We start from the raw sequence: 21,263 nt of genomic DNA, 5'->3' as shown, positions 1-21,263 counted from the left end.
AGCGACGGCACCAACCCCCCTCCCTCCATCAGCGAAGGCATCACCCCCCTCCCTCCATCAGCGACAGCACCAACCCCCCTCCCTCCATCAGCGAAAGCACCACCCCCCCTCCCTCCATCAGCGACGGCACCAACCCCCCTCCCTCCATCAGCGACGGCACCACCCCCTCCCTCCATCAGCGATGGCACCAATGCCCTCACCCACACCTCCCCATGGGTCAGCGACTGCACCAATGCCCTCACTTCCACCATGGGCGCTATTTTGGGGTTTGTGTGTGTGGGGAATTTGGGTAAGTCTCTGATGTTTGGGGATGTGTGTATGGTGTGTATGTGTGGTGGGTTAGTGTGTGTGGTGGGTTAGTGTGTGGGGTGGATTTGAGTGTGGGGGTTGTTTGTGTTTGTGTGGTGTTTTTGTGTGTGAGTTTGTGTGTGTTAGGGGTTTTGTGCTTGTGTGGTGTTTATGAGTGGGGTTTGTGTGTGTGTGGGATTTGAATATAGAGAGTGTGTGTGTGGGTATGGGATGTGTGGCTTGTGTGGGGTTTGCATATGGAGGGTTGGTGTGTGTGTGTGTGTGTGTGTGTGTGATATACGTGGAGGGAATGTGTGTGTGTCTGTGTGTGAGCGCATGAGTGTGGGGGAAATATGTGTGGGGTGGTGTGGGTGGGTGGATTTGCGGTTTTGTGTGTGAGGGGGTTGTATGAGGGAGTGTGTGTGTGGGCGTATTTATGGGGTGTGTGTGTGTAGGGGTATGTAGTTCGGGATGTGTGTGTAGGGCCATGTGAGTGGGAGTGCATGTGTGAGGGACTTGTGTGGGAAGGTGTTTGTGCAGGGTCGCATTAGTGCGTGTGCATGGTGGGATTTGTCTGGCAATGTTTGTGTCAAGGGTGTGAAGGGTGTGTGTGCGGAGAAATAAGTGTGGCAGTGCATGCAAGGGAGGGAGTGTGTAGGGGGCATGATTGGGAATGGGTTTGTGCGTGGGTTGTGTGTGCAGGGGTGTGAATGCGGTGGTGAATATGGAGGGGCGTCCATGTGCTGGGTGTGTATGTGGGGTATGTGTTTGGGGATGGGTGGAGGTCTATGAATGGGTGTGTGTGTGGTTTGTGTTGGGTGTGTGTGGGACGGGTATGTTATTGTTTTTGTGGGGAAGTCTGTAGGGTTATGATTGTGTGGGGTGTGTATGTGGGGAGTGAGTGGGGGATGTCCATTGGGGCCATGTTTTTTGGAGCAGATGTGTAGGGTTGTATTGTGTGAGTGTGCGTGTATGTGTGTGTGTAGCTGGGTGTTGATTTTGTGTTGGTTGTGTGTGGGAGGTGGTCAAGTGTGAATGTGTGTGTGTTTGGGTGTGTGTGTGAGAGGTATATGGGGTGTGGGTGGGTGTGTGTGGGGGGGACTGTGTGTGTGAAAGGATGTGTGTACGGGTATGTGTGTGGGAGGTTTATCTGTGTAGGGGTTGTATTGTGTGAGTGTGCGTGTATGTGTGTGTGTAGCTGGGTGTTGATTTTGTGTTGGTTGTGTGTGGGAGGTGGTCAAGTGTGAAGGTGTGTGTGTGTTTGGGGGTGTGTGTGAGAGGTATATGGGGTGTGGGTGGGTGTGTGTGGGGGGGACTGAGTGTGAGAGGATGTGTGTACGGGTATGTGTGTGGGAGGTTTATCTGTCCAGGGGTTGTATCGGGTGAGTGTGAGTGTGCGTTTATGTGTGGGATGTGTGGCTGGGAGTTGATTTTGTGAGTTGTGTGTGGGAGGTGGTCATGTGTGAAGGTGTGTGTGAGGGGTGTATGTGGGCGGTGTTTCTGGGTTGTGCGTCGGGGTATACGTGTAGGTGTGGTGTGTGGGAAGGGGACTGTGGGTGCATTGGGTGTTTGTGGAGTGAGGGTGTGGATGGTGTGTATGAGTGTCGAAGGGTGTTTGTGTATATCTGTCAGAGGTTGTGTGTGGGGGAGTATGTGTATGGGGGATATGTGTGTCTGTGCGCAGAGTGTATGTGTGGGAGTTTGTGAGCGTGAGGGTGTGTTCCTGGGATGTGTATGTGTGTGTGGGGTGTGCATGTGGGAGGTGTGTGATTGTGGGGGGTGTGAGTCGGGGCTTGTATGTGTGGAATGTGTGTCTGGGGATGCGTGTTGGGGGTTGTGTGTAGGGTGTGTGTGGGAGGTGTGTGATTGTTGGGGTATGTGTCTGGGGTATGTGTCTCGAGTGTGTTGCAGTTTTTTCAGGGGGGGAGTCTAGTGTTTTTTATTGTTGGTTGAGGGTTTTTGTTTAAGTTAATTGTGAAAGATTGGGTGCCATTGTGTAAGTTGTAATAAGTAATTTAAGTTTTACAATTGTTAATGTTAAGGGTTTAAATCACCCAATAAAAAGGCAATGTGTGATAGATTATATTAAGAAGCTAAAAGTAGGGATCGTGGCAAGATAGCGTGGAGTCTAGACATGTAATCTCGACCTCTCTGGCCAGATTTTTAAATACCTGTTTTTTAACCCTTTGTTTTCAAGTTTAAACTTTTTAAATTTTAGTTTAAAGTATCAAGCAATTATTATGGCCACTAATGGTAAAAAGATTAAACCTCAAGTTCAAAAGAATATCCATTTTCGAAGTGCTGAGGATCTGGGGACTAGACGACCTGAAACAGCCCCTGGCTCAATTTCTTCATTGCCTAGACCCCAAAGATTTCCTGTGCGGGCTGAAAAAAAATCTATTGCTACCAAATGAAGGATGGCGCTGGAATTACCCATTCCCCGGAAGAAGGTGCGTGTTCCCAAGAAGTAGAAAGCCTTTTGATTTCAATGGAGGGAGCACACAGGAAAATGTCTCCATTATTGGAAATGCATCAGGTCGACGTCGATTCAATCCAGTTAAAGAAGTTTTGTGGCATAAAGGTTATAAGTCTACTTTTCGTTACCCTGCAGTGTTGAAGGTGTTTTACGGAGTCTATCAATTTTGGTTTTTTGAAACTGATTGTGAAGCAATGATTTTTGCTGACTCATGGCCAGATATAAGAGGACAAAGACATAGTCCAGCATTATCTCCTAAAGAAAACTTTGGTAGCTCTGGAAAAGGAAGAAATGGCAAAAATGGGAAAAAAACAGGAATGGAAAGAGTCCAACTTCTGAAATGGGATTTTCAAGATTGGAGTCTTTTGGGTTAAAAGAATTTTCTTATTCTATTTTTTCTTTTGTTCTTATAATATTTTGATGTTACTGACTGTTTGGCTGGGCAAGGAGAGATTTGGACTTTCTTTACTAGTCATCAGCCACTGGTGGGTGACCCACACCCAATTTTTGTTTAGGGGATTACTACCTTTTGGTAGTTTTTTTTTTGGGGGGGGGGGTTTCTTTTTTTTTCCTTTTTCTTTATTTTTAATTTTTTTTTTATTTTTAATTTTTTTTTAGTTTTTAATTTGTGATTTTTTTATTGGAGGGCCTATATACATTAATTTGAGTTTTTATATAAAGATATTATTGGTATTTAGTAATAATAGTAGATATGTCAAAGTTGAGGTTTGCTACTTTTAATGTTCGAGGATTAAATAGTTAGGTTAAACGTAAGCGGGTCTTGGCATATATTAAGAAAATGAAAATTGATATTGCTTTTTTACAAGAAACACATTTGAATGTGAAGGAAAGCGTGAAATTAAAAAGGAACTGGGTTGGGCATGTATATTCTTCTTCATTTAATTCTAAGGCTAAAGATGTAGCTATTTTGAAACGTAAAAATGTATCTTTTGAATTACAATCAAAGGAGAAAAAGGCAGAAAAAATAAAAATTTAAAGAAGCTAAAAGTAGATATTGTCTTTTTGCAAAGGACTCATTTGACAGAAAAAGAACATTTGAAGTTGAAGAGAGATTGGTCAGGACATGTAATTTTTTCTTCATTAAACTCTAAAACTAGAGGCGTGGTGATATTAGTTAATAAAAAAAAACTTTTTGCTGTGGATTTTTTTTTTGATAATGTTGGAAGAGTACTGATTGTTAATTGAAAGATTTTTTTCTGAAAGTTGGACTTTAATGTATGTTTATGCACCAAATGAAGATGATCAGACATTTATTTCAGGGACATTTTTAAATTCGAATCAGGCATATGGGAATGTGTTAGTCGGAATAGATTTTAACTGTTGTTTGGATCCCTTGTTGGAAAAAATCTCCAAAAATTGTTGAAAGAACTAAAATGGGAAAAAGACTGTTTAAGATGATGGAGGATTTAAATTTAGTGGAAATTTGGAGGAAATTAAATCCAACTGAGAAAGATTATTCACTTTATTCAGCTCGGCATAATTCTTTCTCTAGAATAAATGTATTTTTGATTTCTGTGCATTTACAAGTAGATTTAATTTTGCAGAATATAAAAGTAGGTTATTCTCATATCCTTCATTAAATGTTTAGGGACTGAATTAACTGAGACAGCTTATCGATGGAGGTTTAATGAAAAGTTATTGAAGAGACCAGATTTCATTTAGTAGATGAGAGATCAAATTATTTTTTAATACAAATGAAAGAAAATTCAGTTCAAAGTAAATTTATTTTGTGGGATGCTTTAAAAGCATATTTGAGGGGACAAATTATTAGCGATACAACTAAGAGAGAAAAAAACTATTTATTCGTAAGTTTAAATTTGGAAAAGGAAATCGAAGGCTTGGAGAAAAAAATTAAAAAAAATTATACAGAGGATGAAAGGATAAATTTATCTAAAGTGAAATTACGTTATAATTTACAAATGTATAAATATGAGAAAATGATTTTGCAGTCTAAACAATGTTATTATCAATTGGGAGAAAGAGTGCATATGGTTTGGCATGGCAACATAAAACTGAGCAAGTATCAAGGACAATTAATGCTATTAGGAAGAATGGAGAAATTACATAAATGAATACTGATGAATTTTTAAAATTTAATGAAAATTTATATATGTCAGAGGGTTATCAAAAAATGGATCAAATTGATTTATTTTTATCTAGTTTAAATTTGCCAGTGTTGAATGAATTTGAGGTAAAGAATTTAGATATTTTATTTACTGAATTAGAATTGAGAGAAGCTTTGCAATCGATGCCTGATGGGAAATCTCCTGGAGAGGATGGATTTAAGGTGGTGTTTTATAAAAAATTTAATGATTTATTATTTCCATTATATAAAGATGTTTTGAAACAAGCAACTAAAATGGATGTATTTCCAGAATCTTTCTCAAAAGCATTGATTACAGTTATACCTAAAAAAAGAAAGGAACTCTTTAAAAGTGTCACCTTACAGACCGATATCATTATTAAATGTTGATTATAGATTGGTGTCAAAAGTTTCAGATAATAGGTTAGTGAATTATTTGCCAAATTTTTTTACGTAACAATCAGGTAGGGTTTGTCAAAGACAATATAGTTAAATTGTCATCAGATAATATAGTTAAATTGATTTCATTAATTAATGCTAAAAACAACAAGATAATCAACCAACGGATATATCTTTGGATGCTGAGAAGGCATTTGATCGAGTTGAGTGGAAGTTTTTGTTTAAAGTATTGGAAAAATTTAATTTTGTTCCATTTTTTAGGGGTTGGGTTAGGGCTTTATATGCAGAACTTACGACAAGGGTAATAACGAATGGTGAGATTTCAAAATCTTTTAATTTATCTTGTTCTACAAGACAGGGTTTTCCTCTTTCACCTGCTTTACTTGCTTTGGTGACAGAACCTTTACCTCAGGCTGTTTGACATGATTTTGGTGTTAGAGGACTTAAAGTGAGAGAAAATGAAAATAAAATTAGCTTATTTACACATGATGTTTTTGTATATTTAACTAATCCAAAAACCACTAAAATTATCACAGGACTTGTTGAATAAGTATGGCAAATTATCGGGATATGAGATTAATTGGGAAAAGAGTGAGGTTTTACCAATAGCAGAAGAAGATTTTATGGATTGTAGACAAATTACTAAATTTAGATGGTCAAATAAAATTAAATATTTAGGAATAGTTGTAAATAAAAATGATCATGAATTATTTATTTTGCATTATGTACCTTTATTAAATAAGGTTAAAATTGATTTAGATAAGTGGAAAGATTTACCACTGACCTTAATAGGAAGAGTGAATTGCATAAAGATGAACATTTATGCTCGAGTACAATACTTTTTTCAATCTATTCCTTGCATAGTTGGGTTATTCTTATGGAAAGGTAAATTATCGAGGGTTTCTTTCCAAAAATGGACTTGGCATTATAAATTGGGTGGTTTGCAATTACATTGTTTTTATAATTATTATGAGGTGGCACCGATGAAGTTTATTAATTGGTTATTTGATAATCAACAATCTCCTAGGTGGGCAAAGATAAAGATGGCTCAGATTTTGGAAAATAATATTAATCATTTCATTTATAAATGGAATCCTTTATTGTTACAAGAATTTAAATTATCCGTTTTTCGACATATAATGAATATTTGGTAAAATCACAATTTAATTCTTGATTCTATCGGAATAGTTTCGATAAGATCACCATTATATCAGAATAAATTAATTCCCTTTTCATGATAGAATCCTTACTTAAAAGATTGGGAAATTAAAGGATTAGTGAATGTAATAGATTGTTTTGAAGCAGGGAGGTTTTGTTCATTTAAAAGGTTGCAGGAAAGATATGGTATTGCATCAAATTTTTTGTTTATTACCAACTTTGAGATTATTTAAAGAAGAATTATGGGAAGGAAATAAATTTACCAGGTCAAAAGAAATTTGAATTATTAATTGCAGATAAAGGTGAAAAATGCTTTATTTCTGATATGTATAGTTTGTTGCAGGAGAAAATGGAAAAAGACAAATGGGAAAGAATTAAATATTATTTTGACATGGGAGGAATGGTCAAAACTGTGTGTTGACGGTGTTACCAAGTTAATTAATGTGAGGTATACTATGGTCAATTAGAATTTTTTGCATCAATTATATTCAACCCCTGAGAAATTGAAGAGATATGGATTCAGTTTAACAGATTTCTGTTTTAGATGTAGAGAGCAGAAAGTTACTTTTGTACATTCAGTTTGGTCGTGAAAGAAAATTAAGCATTTTTGGGAGGAAATTATAAAATTTTTGAGGGATTTGTTTCAAAGGGATATTTAATGGATCCAAAAATATGTTTGTTGGGTTATGTTAATGTTCCATTTGTTGATTCAAAATGCCTAAACCATATTTGACTTTGTTAAGATTTGGGTTAGCAGTAGCGAGAAAATATATAGCTGTCACATGGAAGAATATAAACTTGCAAAGATGGCATAACGGATTGCACTCTTGTCTATATTTAGAAAAATTAACATATAATGTAAGTAATTACTCTTTTTTATTTATATGTGGTGTTTATATTTGAAACACATGGCTATAGAAATTAAGTCAATGTTGTAATGTAGGCAGACCAATCAGGGAATATTTGATACATTTCTCTAAGGTTTTGGGGGAGGAGAGGTTGTTTTTTTTTTCTTTATTTTGGTTATTTTTTTCTTTTTTTGGTTTTTATTGTATTAGTAAGGGGGAGGGGATGTAGTTTACAGTTATTTTATGTGTATTTGATTTTCTTTATGTAATTTGAGAATATTAAATAAAATCTTTCAAAGAATCGAGTATGTATGTGTGTGTGTGTGGGGCGTGTGCATCAGGGTTTGTGTGTGTGGGGGTGTGGTAGGAACTGCCGCTGATCCCCGAGTCCTCCCCACTGCCGCCGCTGATCCCCGACCCCTCCCCACTGCTGCCTGACACATCGATTCCTCCAGACGCTCGAGATTCCAGCCGGCTTCTCTGAGCAGGGTGTCACGGTTGATGTAGTGGTTAGGGCAATGCCTTTACATGGCCAGTGGTCAGGACTGGACCTCAGTTTGAATTCTGCGCTGTCTGTCAGAAAGTTCTCCTCCTCGTTGCTATCAAGTGGCTTCTGTGTTCAATCTTGCCTTTGAAAGTTCTTCTGCATTCAGGACAGGTTGTTCCAGATGGCAGATCAGGCTTGGGTTGGTATGGCCTCTCCTCTCATCTTCTTCTATTTCTGCACATCTGCTGGCTTCAAAGGTTGCTGTTCCCTCTCAGATGATGGTTTGCCAGACCTTTCTGTCCATGGTTCATCCACCCTTTGACAGGTCTTGTTTTTCATCCTGCAGGGTGTCTAGCCACCCTCCTCACCAGGCAAGCCTGATGGGGGAGCCGGTTTAGTCGCCGACCACTCGACCATGCGACAGGTAGTACTGGGTTACATGGTACCAGTAGCACTCAGGCGAGTGACCTGACACAGATCCTTGTTTACTCTTCACTTCATGCAAAAAGGCTCCCAAGTACTCATGTTGACCATGACTGTGGCCAATATGCCTTTGTTGAAGAGCCTCAGGATCCGTACTTCCATTTCAGTTCATCTAATACTAGAAGGGGTGTCCTATAGTTGTTTCCTTGATGCAGAGTTAAAGGCTTTGGTGTGGGTGATGAATGACGTGTACAAAGGTTGGATCTGTTCACTACATTTTTTTGGAGTTGTCGAATTTTTAGGTGTTGGCAGAAATCTCCTTGAACTTTGTTGAGATCCTCCAGGACTGGATGTAGAAATACCTGAACATGTTGATTGTGTTTCCAAGTGTGGCTGCCTTATTGACAGTTGGTCCTGCTACCAGCTCGACTTCCAGCACAAGTTGTTGTCCTCCCTTCTGCGCTTCACGAATCTACAAGCAGTGGAAACAAAAGTCATTCAAGGGAAGAGATGAACAGAGTTGAGGAAGATCACGCGAAGACGACCAATGGTCTTCAGCTCAAAATCATCTTCACTTTTTCGTAAAGATTCAGAGACAATAGAAACCCATTAATCCCCTATCCCTCTATCCCTCCCCCTTCGTCGACAACTCTTCCTCCCTCTCCCTCCCTCTCCTTCCCCTCTAACTCTCACTCTCTACGAATATCCCTCCCCATCCTCAAAAACTCTCCTTTCCTCTCCCTCTCCTTTTCCCCTCACCCTCTCCCTCTATCACTCCCCTTTCCTCAACAACTCTCCCTCCCTCTACTTTCCTCTCCCTCTCCCCCTCACCCTCTCCCAAAATCCCTCCCCTCAAAAAATTTCCCTCCCTTTCCTCCTCTTTCCCCTCTCCCTCTCCTTCCCCTCTCCCTCTCCTCCTGCCCTCACTCTCTCCCTATATCCCTCCCATTCCTCAAAAACTCTCCTCTCCTTTCCTCTCCCTCTCCTCCTCTTCCCCTCACCCTCTCCCAAAATCCCTATCCCTTCCTCAACAACTCTCCCTCCCTCTCCCTTTCCCCCTCCTTCCCCTCCCTCTCCTTCCCCTCCTCACCCTCACCCCATTACTCCCCCTTCCTCGAAAACTCTCCCTCACTCTCCTTTCCTCTCCCTCTCCTTTCCCTCTCCTCCTCTTCCCCTCACCCTCAGCCTATATCGCTCCCCCTTCCTCACCAACTCTCCCTCTCTCCTTTCCTCTCCCTCTCCATCTCTTATCGCTCTCCTCCTCTTACCCTCACACTCTTCCCTATATCCTTCCCCATTCCTCGACAAGTTTCCCTCCCTCTCCATCTCCTTCCTCTCTCCCTCTCTTTCTTCTCACCCTCCCACTATCCCTCCCCTTCCTCGACAACTCTCCCTCCCTCTCCCATTCCTTCCACTTTCCATCTTCTTCTCCTCCCCCACTCTCTCCCTATATCCCTCCCCCTTCCTCGATAACTCTCCCTCCCTCCCTCTCCTTCCCTTCCCCTCACAATCTCCCTATAACCCTCTGCCTTCCTTGACAACTATCCCTCATCCTCTTTCCCTTCTCCTTCTCCTTCCCCTCACCCTCTCCCTATATTCCTTACCCTTCCTCGACAACTCTCCCTCCCTCTTCTTTCCTCTTCCTCTCTTTCCCCTATCCATCGACTTCTCCTCTTCCACTTCCCCTATCCCTTCCCTTCTTTGACAACTCTCCCTGCCTCTCCCTCTCCTCTTCCCCTCTAACCCACCCCCTTCTTCGACAAGTCTACCTCCCACTCCATTCTTCTCTCTCTCCTTCCCCTCTCTTATGCCCCTCACCCTCTCCCTATATTCCTCCCCCTTCCTTTACAACTCTTCCTCCCTATCCTTTTCTCTCCCTCTCCTTCTCCACTTCCTCTCCTTCTCCTCAAACTCTCCCTGTATCCTTCCCCCTTCCTCGACATTTCTTCCTCTCTCCTTCCCCTTTCCCTCTCCTCCTCTTCCACTCACCCTCTCTCCCTCTATCCCACCGCCTTCCTTGACAACTCTCCCTCCCTCTCCTTCCCCACTCTCTCTCTTTTTCCTCTTCCCTTCACCCTCTCACTATATCCCTCCCCCTTCCTCGACAACACTCCCTCCCTCTCTTTTCCTCTCTCCTTCCCCTCTCCCTCCTCTTCCCCTCTCCCTCCCCTGAGTGAGGTGCTGGATTTGGGAGGGGGGGGAGGTCAAATGCAAGGGAAAGTCTACAATATATCCTTTCTAGCATTGATGGAGAGAAGGATTTTGAGCTGAACGCTCTCTGCACCCTGAAAGAGACAACATGGTGGAGAGGATGGTAAAAAAACATCCAGCCTGCTGGACTTCATGATTTGGGGAACTGAGTGTAAAAGTTGGTGAGTCAAGTTACAGCTGTATAAAATTTTGGTTCGCCGCATTTGGAATATTACGTAGTGTTCTGGTCCCTGAATTCACGGGAGGATGTCGAAGATCTTGTAGACCTCTATCAAGTCTCCTCTAATCCTTCTACACTCCAGCTCTGTGAACCTTGCCTCATGAGAATTGTTTCCCAATCCAGGCAGCATCCTGGTAAATCTCCTCTGTCCCCTCTCCTTCCTATAATGAGGTGACCAGAACTGAACATAATATTCTAAGTGAGTCATACCAAAGATTTATAGATTTGCAACATGACAACTCTACTCCTGAATTCAAACCACCTATGAAGGAATCTCAGCACACCATAATCCTTCTTCACTCTCCTATCAAACTGTGCGGCAACCTTGAGAAATGTGTAGATTTGCAACCCAAGGTTCCTCTGTTCATCCACACTCTTAAGTAACTGACCATTAACTCTGGACTCAGCCTTCTGGTTTGTCCTTCCAAAATGCATCAACTCTCAGTTATCTGGATTGAAATCCATCCACCACTTTTCTGCCTAACTCTGCATCCCACCTTCATCATTTTGTAACCTTTAACAGCCTTCATCTCCATCCACAACTCCTCCAAACCAACCTCCGTGACATCCGCAAACTTACTGACCTATCCATCCGCCTCTTCATCCAGGTGACATGAAAATCACAAAGAGCACGGGTCGCAGAACAGATCCCTGCGGCACCAACCTCCAGGCAGAATACTTTCATTCCACTACGACACTCTGCTTTCTTCCGACATGACAGCTTTTATTTCATGCAGGTAATTTTTCGCTCATCCCATGACTCAGGACTTTCCGAAGGAGTCTCCTGTGACCGACCTTCTCAGACGCCTTGCTAAAATCCTCGTAGACCTCATCTATCACCGTACCCTCATTAATTTCTTTTGTAACCTCCTCCAAAGACTGAGTTAGATTTGTGAGGCCCAAGCTTGCCTTCACAAAGACATGCTGACTATCCTTGAGTAGAGTGTATTTCTCCAGATCTTCATAGATCCCATCCTTAAGAATCCCTTCCATTAGTTTACTCACCAATAATGTAAGACTAACCCTAATTCCCAAGATTCTCCCTATTACCTTTTTTAAACAAGGGGACTCTATTTACCATTCTCCAATCCACCCGAGTCGCGCTGCCGTCTATCTCCCTCCTTGCCCACGTGAGTGGTGCTGCTGTCTCACCCCCCCCCCCACACATCTGGGTCACGCTGCTGCCTCTCCAACCCACCCCCCCACCCCTTCACCAAGGGTCGATATCGACCACTTTGGAGACCCCTAATATGTTATTTAAAGTAACTTAATGTCACTTTATTCGATTCAGCAAAGAGTGGGGCAGGGAGGCAAGGTTAGGGGGGCTTTACTAAAGCTCAGCCTGGAGTGGTAGTTAATCCGCCACAGTTGACATGGCGTTGCAGTCGTGCTCCAATCTTCAAATATGCCTGGATGCAGCAGGCATGGATAATTGCCGATGATTTGCCACAACCCATTTTTTATACACTTGTGGATGCATGAAACTATGCACCAGCTTTGATCTTTTTCAAACTTCGAACATGCGAGGCAGAAGCTTTAATAGTAAGAACCCATTTACTTGTTTCAGATGGTGAAGAGAAGCAACATCCACGTCATTCTGTGCATTTCTAAATGGCACATTGGGGAAGTAGTGAAATCAAATTGCATGAGTGGATGCAATTGCTTTGGATGAGACCTTAAACCACATCCTATATGGTTTTTAAAGAACATACAAGATTCTATCGTACAATAAATTCTGTTCTTTACCCGGCCTCGGGCCTAGTCGGTTCGAGCAGTGAGTCGGAGGAGGCGGAGACCAGAGTTTGGGCAGTGTTCGGAGGTGGAGCGAGTTGAGAGTGACAGGTTTAATTGGTCAAGGCCGATAAAAGGAGGGAAACGCAAAGGAGAGGCCAGCGAGGAGTGGCCCAGTGAGTAGTGGCCTGGTGAAAGAGTGGGGTTTCGAGGCTTTGGCTCGAGAGGGTTCAGCGAGTTGAGAGTGACAGGTTTAATTGGTCAAGGCCGATAAAAGGAGGGAAACGCAAAGGAGAGGCCAGCGAGGAGTGGCCCAGTGAGTAGTGGCCTGGTGAAAGAGTGGGGTTTCGAGGCTTTGGCTCGAGAGGGTTCAGCGAGTAGAGGCTGAGGTCGAGTGTATCTAGATTAAGGTAAGACTATATTTTTTTTGTTATTTTCTCTTTCTAAGGTGAGGGGGAAGAGAGAAGGGTTGAGTGTGAGAGCAGTTTGCTCTTTTCAGTGTCAGATGTGAAAGGTCCTGGAGTCTTCGACCTCCTGGACATCCACGATTGCACTAGGTGTACTGAGCTGCAGCATCTCAGGGACCGTGTTAGGGAATTGGAGCTGCAGCTCAATGACCTCGACCTGGTCAGTGAGAGTGAGGCCATCATAGATAGGAGCTATAGCCAGGTGGTCTCAACAGGGCCACAGGAGGAGGATCAGTGGGTTCCAGTTAGGAGAGGGGAAAGGGAAGAGACAGATACAGGAGGGGGCACCTGTGACTGAAGCACTCAACAAATGGTACACCTCCTTGAGGAGCATTCAGGCTGGGGAAGGAATCAGTGGCTGTATCTCTGGCACAAGGTCAACCTCTGTTGCCCAAAAGGGTAGGGAAAGGAAGAGGAGGGTAATAGTTATAGGGGATTCGATGGTCAGGATGACAAATTGTGGATTCTGTGGATACGATTAAGGAAACAGATTGGTGCCAGGGTCTGGGATGTAACTTCCTGTGTCATTTCAGAACAAGTTGGATAGCTGCCTGGATGTGAGGGGATTGGAGGGTTATGGACAGGGAGTGGGTAAGTGGGGCTAGAGTAGCCCACTTAAATCGGTGTGGACTCGAGGGGCCGAGATGTCCTGTATCTGGACTGTAATTGTCTCAGCCAAGATTTATCTTGCAATCAACATCATCTGGTCAATCCTGCATTGCTATTAGGGACCAGTTATGTGTGCAAAATAGCAATGTTTCTCAACTAGGTCAACGATCCTGCTTCATCAATCCAGAAATAAAACATTTCCAAAATCGCAGTGGTGAGAAGTGCCAGGTAAAAGTAAACCTTCAAGATCTTCCACTTGGACATTTGTCCGTTCCAACGTCCTCTTCTGCTCTGATGTTTCCTGACGCAAACGCTGGAATCTCTGTTCGATGGTAGCTAAAATGAACACAAGGTTCTGTTACACATACATTTAAAAATGTCTTCAAAGATTTACCATGTTTCCGGTGTTTTCTTCCCAACAAACACATTTTTTTGGTTTGGAGAGAGAACTGTGGGTTTAGTAATATTTAAAGCAATGCAGAACAGAAGATGACGAGAGAAAAGGTGAGCAAGGAATGAAAAAAGTTTGGAGGGAATCAACGTGAAATAGCAGACAAGTGAAATGAAGAACAGTGAAAAGGAAGGGACATTTGCAAAAGAAAATGGAGAGAGAAAGAGAGGGACAGTTGTGCAACTCTGTTGAAAACATGTTGACTTCAAGGCCTTTTACTCATCGAGAGGAGCAGGTGAAGTGGGGGGGAGCTGGGGCCGGGGAGGAGCAGGAACAACAAAGAATACCCTGCTGAATAGAGAAGACTCTGAGAGCAGCTGCAACCGTTCTCACCAGAACTGTATCCCGCCCTTCAGGTGCTCAGATGCATGGATCTTCAGTGCCCTCCCAGCACAGCATGAGAAATCCCCTCTCATTGGGGGGTCTTTGAGACATCACAGCCCTAAACACTTCCTTGGCTGCATGTTTGCCAGATGTTCACACTTGGTAAATGGCCGCTGCTTAACCTTCTACCATTTCTACATATCCTCTATTTCTATTAATAACTGATCAACAAGACAAATGGAAAATATAGAATTTCTGAGGTTTAGGAAAGGAAACAAAAATGTATAAAAATAAATGAGCTGATAGAGCATCTGGAAAAAAGAAAAGCAACATTAACATTTCGATGGAGCTCGTGACTTCACCGCCTTGCTGGCATATTTTAACATATGTTTCCTATTTCCAGTCTTGTTTCTATGATTGGAAGTTGTCTGGTTTCCAATCATTCAATCTTCTCTTTAATTGATGAGCCACGGACAAGTATGCATGACTGGAGCCTGGCTGCTTTATTAAATAATCGCAGAGCATCACTTTCAACGAATTCACTGCAAGAATTCCCATTTGCCGCCATTTTCATTTCCAACGCTCCAAATATGGTTCTCAATTCAGTACCTTTAATGCAACAATTTTATAAGACCCAACACTTCTAAGATGCACCACTCGAGCAGAAATTTCATTCAATAAACACACATTTTGCAATACTATTGCGATTCTGGCCTACGAGTCTGAATCACTGACCACAATTCAGTGGAGAAAGTTCGATTGAACTTTCTTAAATACTGCATTTTATTCAAACATTGAAGTGTGCACAGTTCTTTAGTAAATGGTCATTTTCAGAGCTGTTTATGAAATGATAGCCTATTTATGACGTGCTAGGTAAAGATGATTCAACATTTGAAATCCAATCAATTGCAAGAAATATTTTAGAATGGTTCAAAGAGGTTGGTGGGTCCCCACTGGTAATTTGCACAATTTGAAAATGTCTAATTTACCAGCTGGAAGCATCACTTGTATTTGTTGGAATTAGAGAACCACCTTTTGATCTAAACATCAAATGTTGAAATGGTACCTGTGGTCTTTCGAAGCTGGACTATATTTGGAACAACGTCATTGCTCAAATTCAGCAGGCACTTTGCTGCCTCCTGTAACTTTTCGACACCATCTTCATGTTCAGAAATTTCTCCCTGAAGAACCTGTGATTTCAAAATGACACAATGACTCATTCACAATAAAATTAATATTTATTTCTGTATATCTTAGATTTGCCAATGCCTTGGTTAATTTCGATATTGTCTTTGGGTCAAGGAGATAAACAGCCTGTGAAGGCGATTCTATAAATTATCATAAATACCAACAACTCTCTGGCCTGCTTTGGGGTGAGGAGGCGAACATTTTCAAGGACCCAATAACCACAGGATATTGGAATTTTCTCAAACAACCAGATCAAACTTTCTATTGATCATTACTCATTACTCATTAATGCTTCGAGGTATTTAATACGCCTGATGTTTGAGCATTTTCTGATGCTGTTGAGCTCATCATCTTTATCTTGTCTACATCTCTTGACCGGCCCTGAAGTCCCCTTGCAAACCATTAAGGTCACAAGAAAATATTTAAAAATGTTCTGATGCTTAGATTTACATCAGCATTGATAAAATAATGCTGAAGAACTCATTTGGCTTTTCACCACTAATGGACATAGATTTGGCTGCAGAGGGTTATTCTGCATTAGCGTTTTTCTCCCTGTCTACTTTTACTCCAGATGACCCCTCTCCCAAATCCATCATCCTTCAAAGGTAAATATGTGTTCTCCCTCAGCAATCTGACCCGTTTGCAACTCCTATTCTCTCGAGCACTTAATGGCCCACAGCTTTTCTCCATGACCATCAATCCCAGGCCATTATTGCAATAAATGGTCCGATTTTTCTCTGACTGCAAGACCAGAAATGCCCTCCACCTCAATAAAGCAAAACTTTCTGATTTGTCTTTCTGATGCAAATTCCAATTCCTCAAACATCAACTCCAGTCAACATGATGCCATTAGTTTTGTTAATGATAGAAAAGGATAGGTCTGGGACTCGGGTTGAGATTTTAAATTGGAGAAAGGCCAATTTGAGGAAATTAGAAAGGAATGAGAAGGTGTTGACCTGGAAAAGTATGTGCGGGGTGAGTGGAAGACCTACAAAGGTGAAATTTGGAGAGTACAGACTTTGCATGTTCCTGTCAAGATTAGCAGGCTTAGGAATCTGGTTTGGAAGAAGAGAGGTGTGCAGCAGGTATAGACATCACAGAGCAAATGAGGTGCTTGAAGAGTATAGAAAATGCAAGAAAAAACCTCAAGAAAGAAACCAGGAAGGCTATGTGGATGATAATGGGGTAAATTGGATGAGTAAGCTTGCAGGTGTTGTGGACACTAAAGAAGGTTTTCAAAGCTTGAAGAGGGATCAGGACCAGCTGGAAACATGGGCTGACAAATGGAATTTAATGCAGATGAGTGTGAGGTGTTGCATTTTGGAAGGACAAGCCAAGAAAGGACATACATGGTAACCAGTCGGGCAGTGAGGAGTATGATAGAACAGACGGATCTGGGAATACAGACACCTCATTCTCTGAAAATGGTGTCACATGTGGATAGGGTTGCAAAGAGAACTTTTGGCACATTGACCTTGATCAATCAAAGGATAAAGTATAATTTTCATTGGTGAGACACAATTTGGATTATTGTGTGCAGTTTGGATCACCTAACTGCAGGAAGGATGGCAATTGTGCAGAGATTGACTTGGATGTGGCCTGGACGTCAGGAGCAGAGTTGTAGGAAAAGGTTAAACAGGTTATGATTTTATTCCCTGGAGTGTAGAATGAGGGAAGAATTGAGAGAGAGATTTAAAATGATGTGGAGGACAGAGTAAATATAGGTAGGCTTGTTCCACTGAGAGCAAGTGAAATACAAACCAGAGGACATGGGATAAGGGTGAAGGGGATAAATTTAGGGGGAACATGAGGGAGAACGTCTTCACACAGAGTGAAGAGGTGGGAGAGTGGAACAAGCTGTCCGTTGAAGTGGTGACTGTGGGCTCAATTTTTAATTTGAAAAGAATTTGGACTGGTACATGGATGGGAGAGGTATGGAGGGCTATGGACTAGGTGCGTCAGAGGGCCTCGGCAGAAAAAGGGTTCGGAACAGACAAGAAGGGCCAAAGGGGCCTGTTTCTGTTCTGTAATATTGTAAGGTTCTATGGTTCGAATACTTCTTTGGAATAAATCAATCTCTGCCACTTTGCAAACAAATCTTACCTCCAAATGTGCTCCAAATCACCACTTTCCTCCCACCCCCCTTCACCTGTTCCTGAAACCCCCATCTATGGAGTTATCGTCTCTGCACCTGATGATCCCATTAATGATTTGCTGAGATTTTTTGCTCTGCTGTTATAATCTTGGAGGTCGTCCAAAATTCTGCCACCATTTTCTTAGGCCCCCATTAAACATGGATAAGGTCTGAGGAAACCCATACTGAAAATAGACACACAATGAGAGCAGAACTGTTTGGCTTCTTTGTTACAGTTTCCAATCTCGCCCCCACCATCTGGAAACAAATTGGCTGTTGGATCTTCATCAGGCTCCCATTAAAACCTGATCAAGTTGGAATGAATGGAGCTCAACTTCCTATTTCAGGTGCCAAACTTACAACCTCCCATGTGGCCTTAACCACTGTTATTGGATGTGCACATTATCATTATTTCAAAGCATTCATCATTCTACTCGTAAATTAGAATAAGCAACATTACACAGTGATTTATGAAATAACAACTTTAATTTACCATGATATTTTCAAGTTCTTGCTGCAAGATTTCTGGATTAGGGATGGCCTCCAGCTGAACCATTCGTCTTTCTCTTTCTACTCTCTCTAGCCACAAACGCAGCTCATCTGCCTTCTCTTGCCATTGTTCAAATACCTTGGTGCTAAGACGGATTCCAAGTCCAATGCACTATAGAGTGAAAGAAATGAATGAGTATGTGGATTTTTAAAATGTACGATTTTGTGATGCGATCAAATATCGAGTGTCCAATCGATCCAAAATGGGTCAAGCGATACATTACTGGTCCATTACTTATGCCAACTATCATTTTTTTGTTCCCTGCATCAAGTTTTTTGAGGGTCACAGACAAAAAGGCAATGTTCACTCCTCACCAAAGGTGAAATGCCTGTTACCCTGCCGTACTGTTCCATTTTCTTGTTATGTCAATAAATCTTTTAATTAATATTTTGAGTTTGCTTTCAAAATAAACTGATGGTCAGGAATATATCAGAAGCATTGAAAACCTTCACAAATTTAGTGTGTCAGTGAAGATTAGACAGAAATTCTTTTGGGGCTGGGCTTGTTCCAGCCGAACACTCTGCATTTCTGTTATGCCATTCAAGCCTAACCCTTGGGTTTAGGACATACTGAGCCAGCGAGGTGACCTTTGTGGATTGGACACATTACACCGTGTTCAGTGACAAATGCACGTGGGAGGCCAGTCTGGAAAATCTTCACCAATTATGATCTGTTCGACATTTGATTTTATTAAAAGGAAATGAGTTCATGACTTATTTTCTGCAGTGGTCTCTGTCCAACTCGAGTGAGTTTGGCCACCAAGAGAGCTCCACAATACTGGAAAGATTTGATCATTGTTCCTGTTCTTCATGGGTATTATTAATCACAGCCGCAAACCTTTTCCAGAGCCACTCTTATAAGACTAAAACTTACACAAGTTGCTCAGTCTATCAAAATGCTCTCATGTTACTGATCTAAAGTAAAATTGGAGTTTAAATGCTATTAGTCAAAAAAAAGGAGATATGTCATACTTCTGATCGAAGTGCGTTGAAGCGAGCATCGGCGCTTTCAACCGTCTCCTCCACACGTTGGCTTATGGCATCAGGATCAATTGGGATCTTGTAGCTTTCAATTGCATTCCTGATTTCAAAGAGAAAGGCAGCATCGAAGAGACTTTTCCAAGATCGTCTGAGGTATCTTAGATCCCCTTTGAGAAACTGAAGATCATTGAAGAGGAATTTCTGCTTCTTAAGTTTGAATGTCAATGACGTGGAGTCAAATTCCTCAGCTTTTATTTTTTGTAGTTCCTTTTCTGAATGAATCATTAATGTTTCAAATTCATCATTATCTGTTTAAAGGAATATAATGGTGAAATAATCAAAATGATCAAATAATACCAGATTATATAGACTTTGACACATTGACAGGATCCTGTAATAATTACAAGTTGGGGTTATTCCAAACCACATGTAGCTTTCAGTTGTCTTACTTAGAATTCTTTTTAACTCTCAGTAAATAGTATTTTATAGTAATCTGGAAAATAAATGAATACTTTCCCTCACCTTTTCGGAACTTCTGCAGTTCTAGATGCAGATCCTCAATCACGTTTAATTGAGAATCTGCACTTGATAAAGCGGATTCGTACTCCTCCATCAAGACATTCAAGTTCTCCTGCAGTGCAACTTCCTCGTCTCGCAAAGGGTCCTGGACATTTTGTTCCAGGAAAGTCTGAGCTGCCTCTATGGCCAAAACCAACTCTTGCTCTTTCTGGGACAACTTTTGGCGATGTTCCTAGAAAAGAAACAATCCTAGGTTCATTTTTATTGCTCCAAGTTGTCTTGGGGGAGGTAAGGTTTCTATTTATTGCATTTGCAATTGAAATAAAATATTCAAGTTTCCCAATTTATTAAAAATCAGGGTACCAAAACACCCTTAAATACACACAGGAAACATACTTCAAGTCCAGAAATCTAAATGGTTTTATGCTTTCGGAGGTTTAATCAACTACCTTGATCTACAATTCTTTGCTTGTGTCAAAGGATGAATCCTGCTGAGATGGAGTAGAATATATTCCATATTTAATTTGACTGACAAGAAAATAAATCCTCTCCTTCAGTATTTGTACACAGTCCCTTCCCTGTCAAACAGACTTACTTTTATTTAAACTTAAGCACATTAAACTTTTGTCATTTGAATGATCTCATCCTTAACTTTCAATTCAGGGATTTAATATTCTTTCATGATGTAAAAGAGAACACGTGAAATCTAACGAGAGGTGACTGTGATCTAGTCAGGAGAATGTGAACTAGTTTGTAACTGTGTAAGAATGCACCCTTCTCACTGAAGTAACTGTGGGGTGGATGTCTATGTATATGAGTGTGTCAACATTTTTAAGAGATGGTGGATCTTCTTGTCTTTTTTCTTCACTGGTATCACTGTTTCCTTCACGCCAGACTTGCACATCTTCGCCCAGTGGTTTGCTATGCCGTAGGCTCCACATTCAGAACCGTATGCGGGGCAATCATTTTGGTCACGGAGGGGTGTTGTCCGCTGCCCTTCCTACAGGTCCTGGGGGTGGCACTTTTCTGATTGTATTTTTTATAGCATCAACCCTTCCTTCTCTTTGCTGTGGGTGGGTCTGCATTGATAGGGATTTCATTTGCGTCCTCGTGGCTTTGAAGACTCTGGCTGTGTCAGAGTCTTTGGCCAATTTCAAGCTATCCTTCCCTAGAAGAGACTTTTGCACTTCAGGATGGGCATATTAGTGGATCAGCTAATCTTTCCTCTATATCCTTCCATCTGCATTTTGCAGCATTAAATTTTGGTGTAGTAAGGAAGTTAGTAACAGTCTCATCAGTCTCTTACACAAAACCTTGAAATTCATTGCATTCAAGTCTAGGATTAGAGCTGAGTTCAAGGTGAGAAACAACCTTTGCAAATATCTGCTCTGGATCATTTTTCTCCACCCCGTAAGCTCTCAGCTATTAAATAAGTCACGGCCTGGCTCCCCTGTCCAGACATGTATAGAACTAACCTTCTCCTCGCTGTTGCATTTTTAAAATAGCTTTTCACTGCTAAATTGTACATCTGCTGAAACGTTTTAAACGATTCAACCATGTCTTCAGCCTCCCGTCCATCACTGGGTGAACTGCTGTTGCACCAGCCATTCATTTCCAGGTGTACTTTTTCTCTTCTTCCCCTTCAGATTTCAGTCACTTCCAATCCATTTTATAGTTTTATTCTTGTTCTCTCAGA

General features: G+C 41.6%; 1 protein-coding gene across 3 annotated transcripts in view; it reads right to left on the bottom strand.

Moving 5' to 3' along the window:
- Positions 1 to 148: 148 nt before the first annotated feature.
- Positions 149 to 21,263, bottom strand: part of LOC138750482 (microtubule-actin cross-linking factor 1-like) — a 33,738-nt gene continuing 12,623 nt past the window's right edge. For 2 of the 3 annotated variants that reach the window (XM_069912549.1, XM_069912552.1), the window contains exons 3-8: positions 19,571 to 19,799; positions 19,040 to 19,356; positions 18,012 to 18,179; positions 15,263 to 15,386; positions 13,662 to 13,757; positions 149 to 8,655 (exon numbers count right to left, since the gene is read on the bottom strand). In XM_069912549.1, coding sequence (XP_069768650.1) covers positions 8,648 to 8,655; positions 13,662 to 13,757; positions 15,263 to 15,386; positions 18,012 to 18,179; positions 19,040 to 19,356; positions 19,571 to 19,799 — 942 coding nt within the window. In that variant the 3' untranslated portion in view covers positions 149 to 8,647. The remainder of the gene's footprint in view (positions 8,656 to 13,661; positions 13,758 to 15,262; positions 15,387 to 18,011; positions 18,180 to 19,039; positions 19,357 to 19,570; positions 19,800 to 21,263) is intronic. The other variant, XM_069912551.1, reaches the window with a different exon arrangement.

The sequence above is a fragment of the Narcine bancroftii genome, unplaced genomic scaffold (assembly GCF_036971445.1).
Source record: "Narcine bancroftii isolate sNarBan1 unplaced genomic scaffold, sNarBan1.hap1 Scaffold_153, whole genome shotgun sequence".
In the NCBI taxonomy this organism is placed as follows: domain Eukaryota; kingdom Metazoa; phylum Chordata; class Chondrichthyes; order Torpediniformes; family Narcinidae; genus Narcine; species Narcine bancroftii.
Note: the sequence above shows the minus strand (reverse complement) of the source record. Positions and strands in the feature narration are given on the sequence as shown.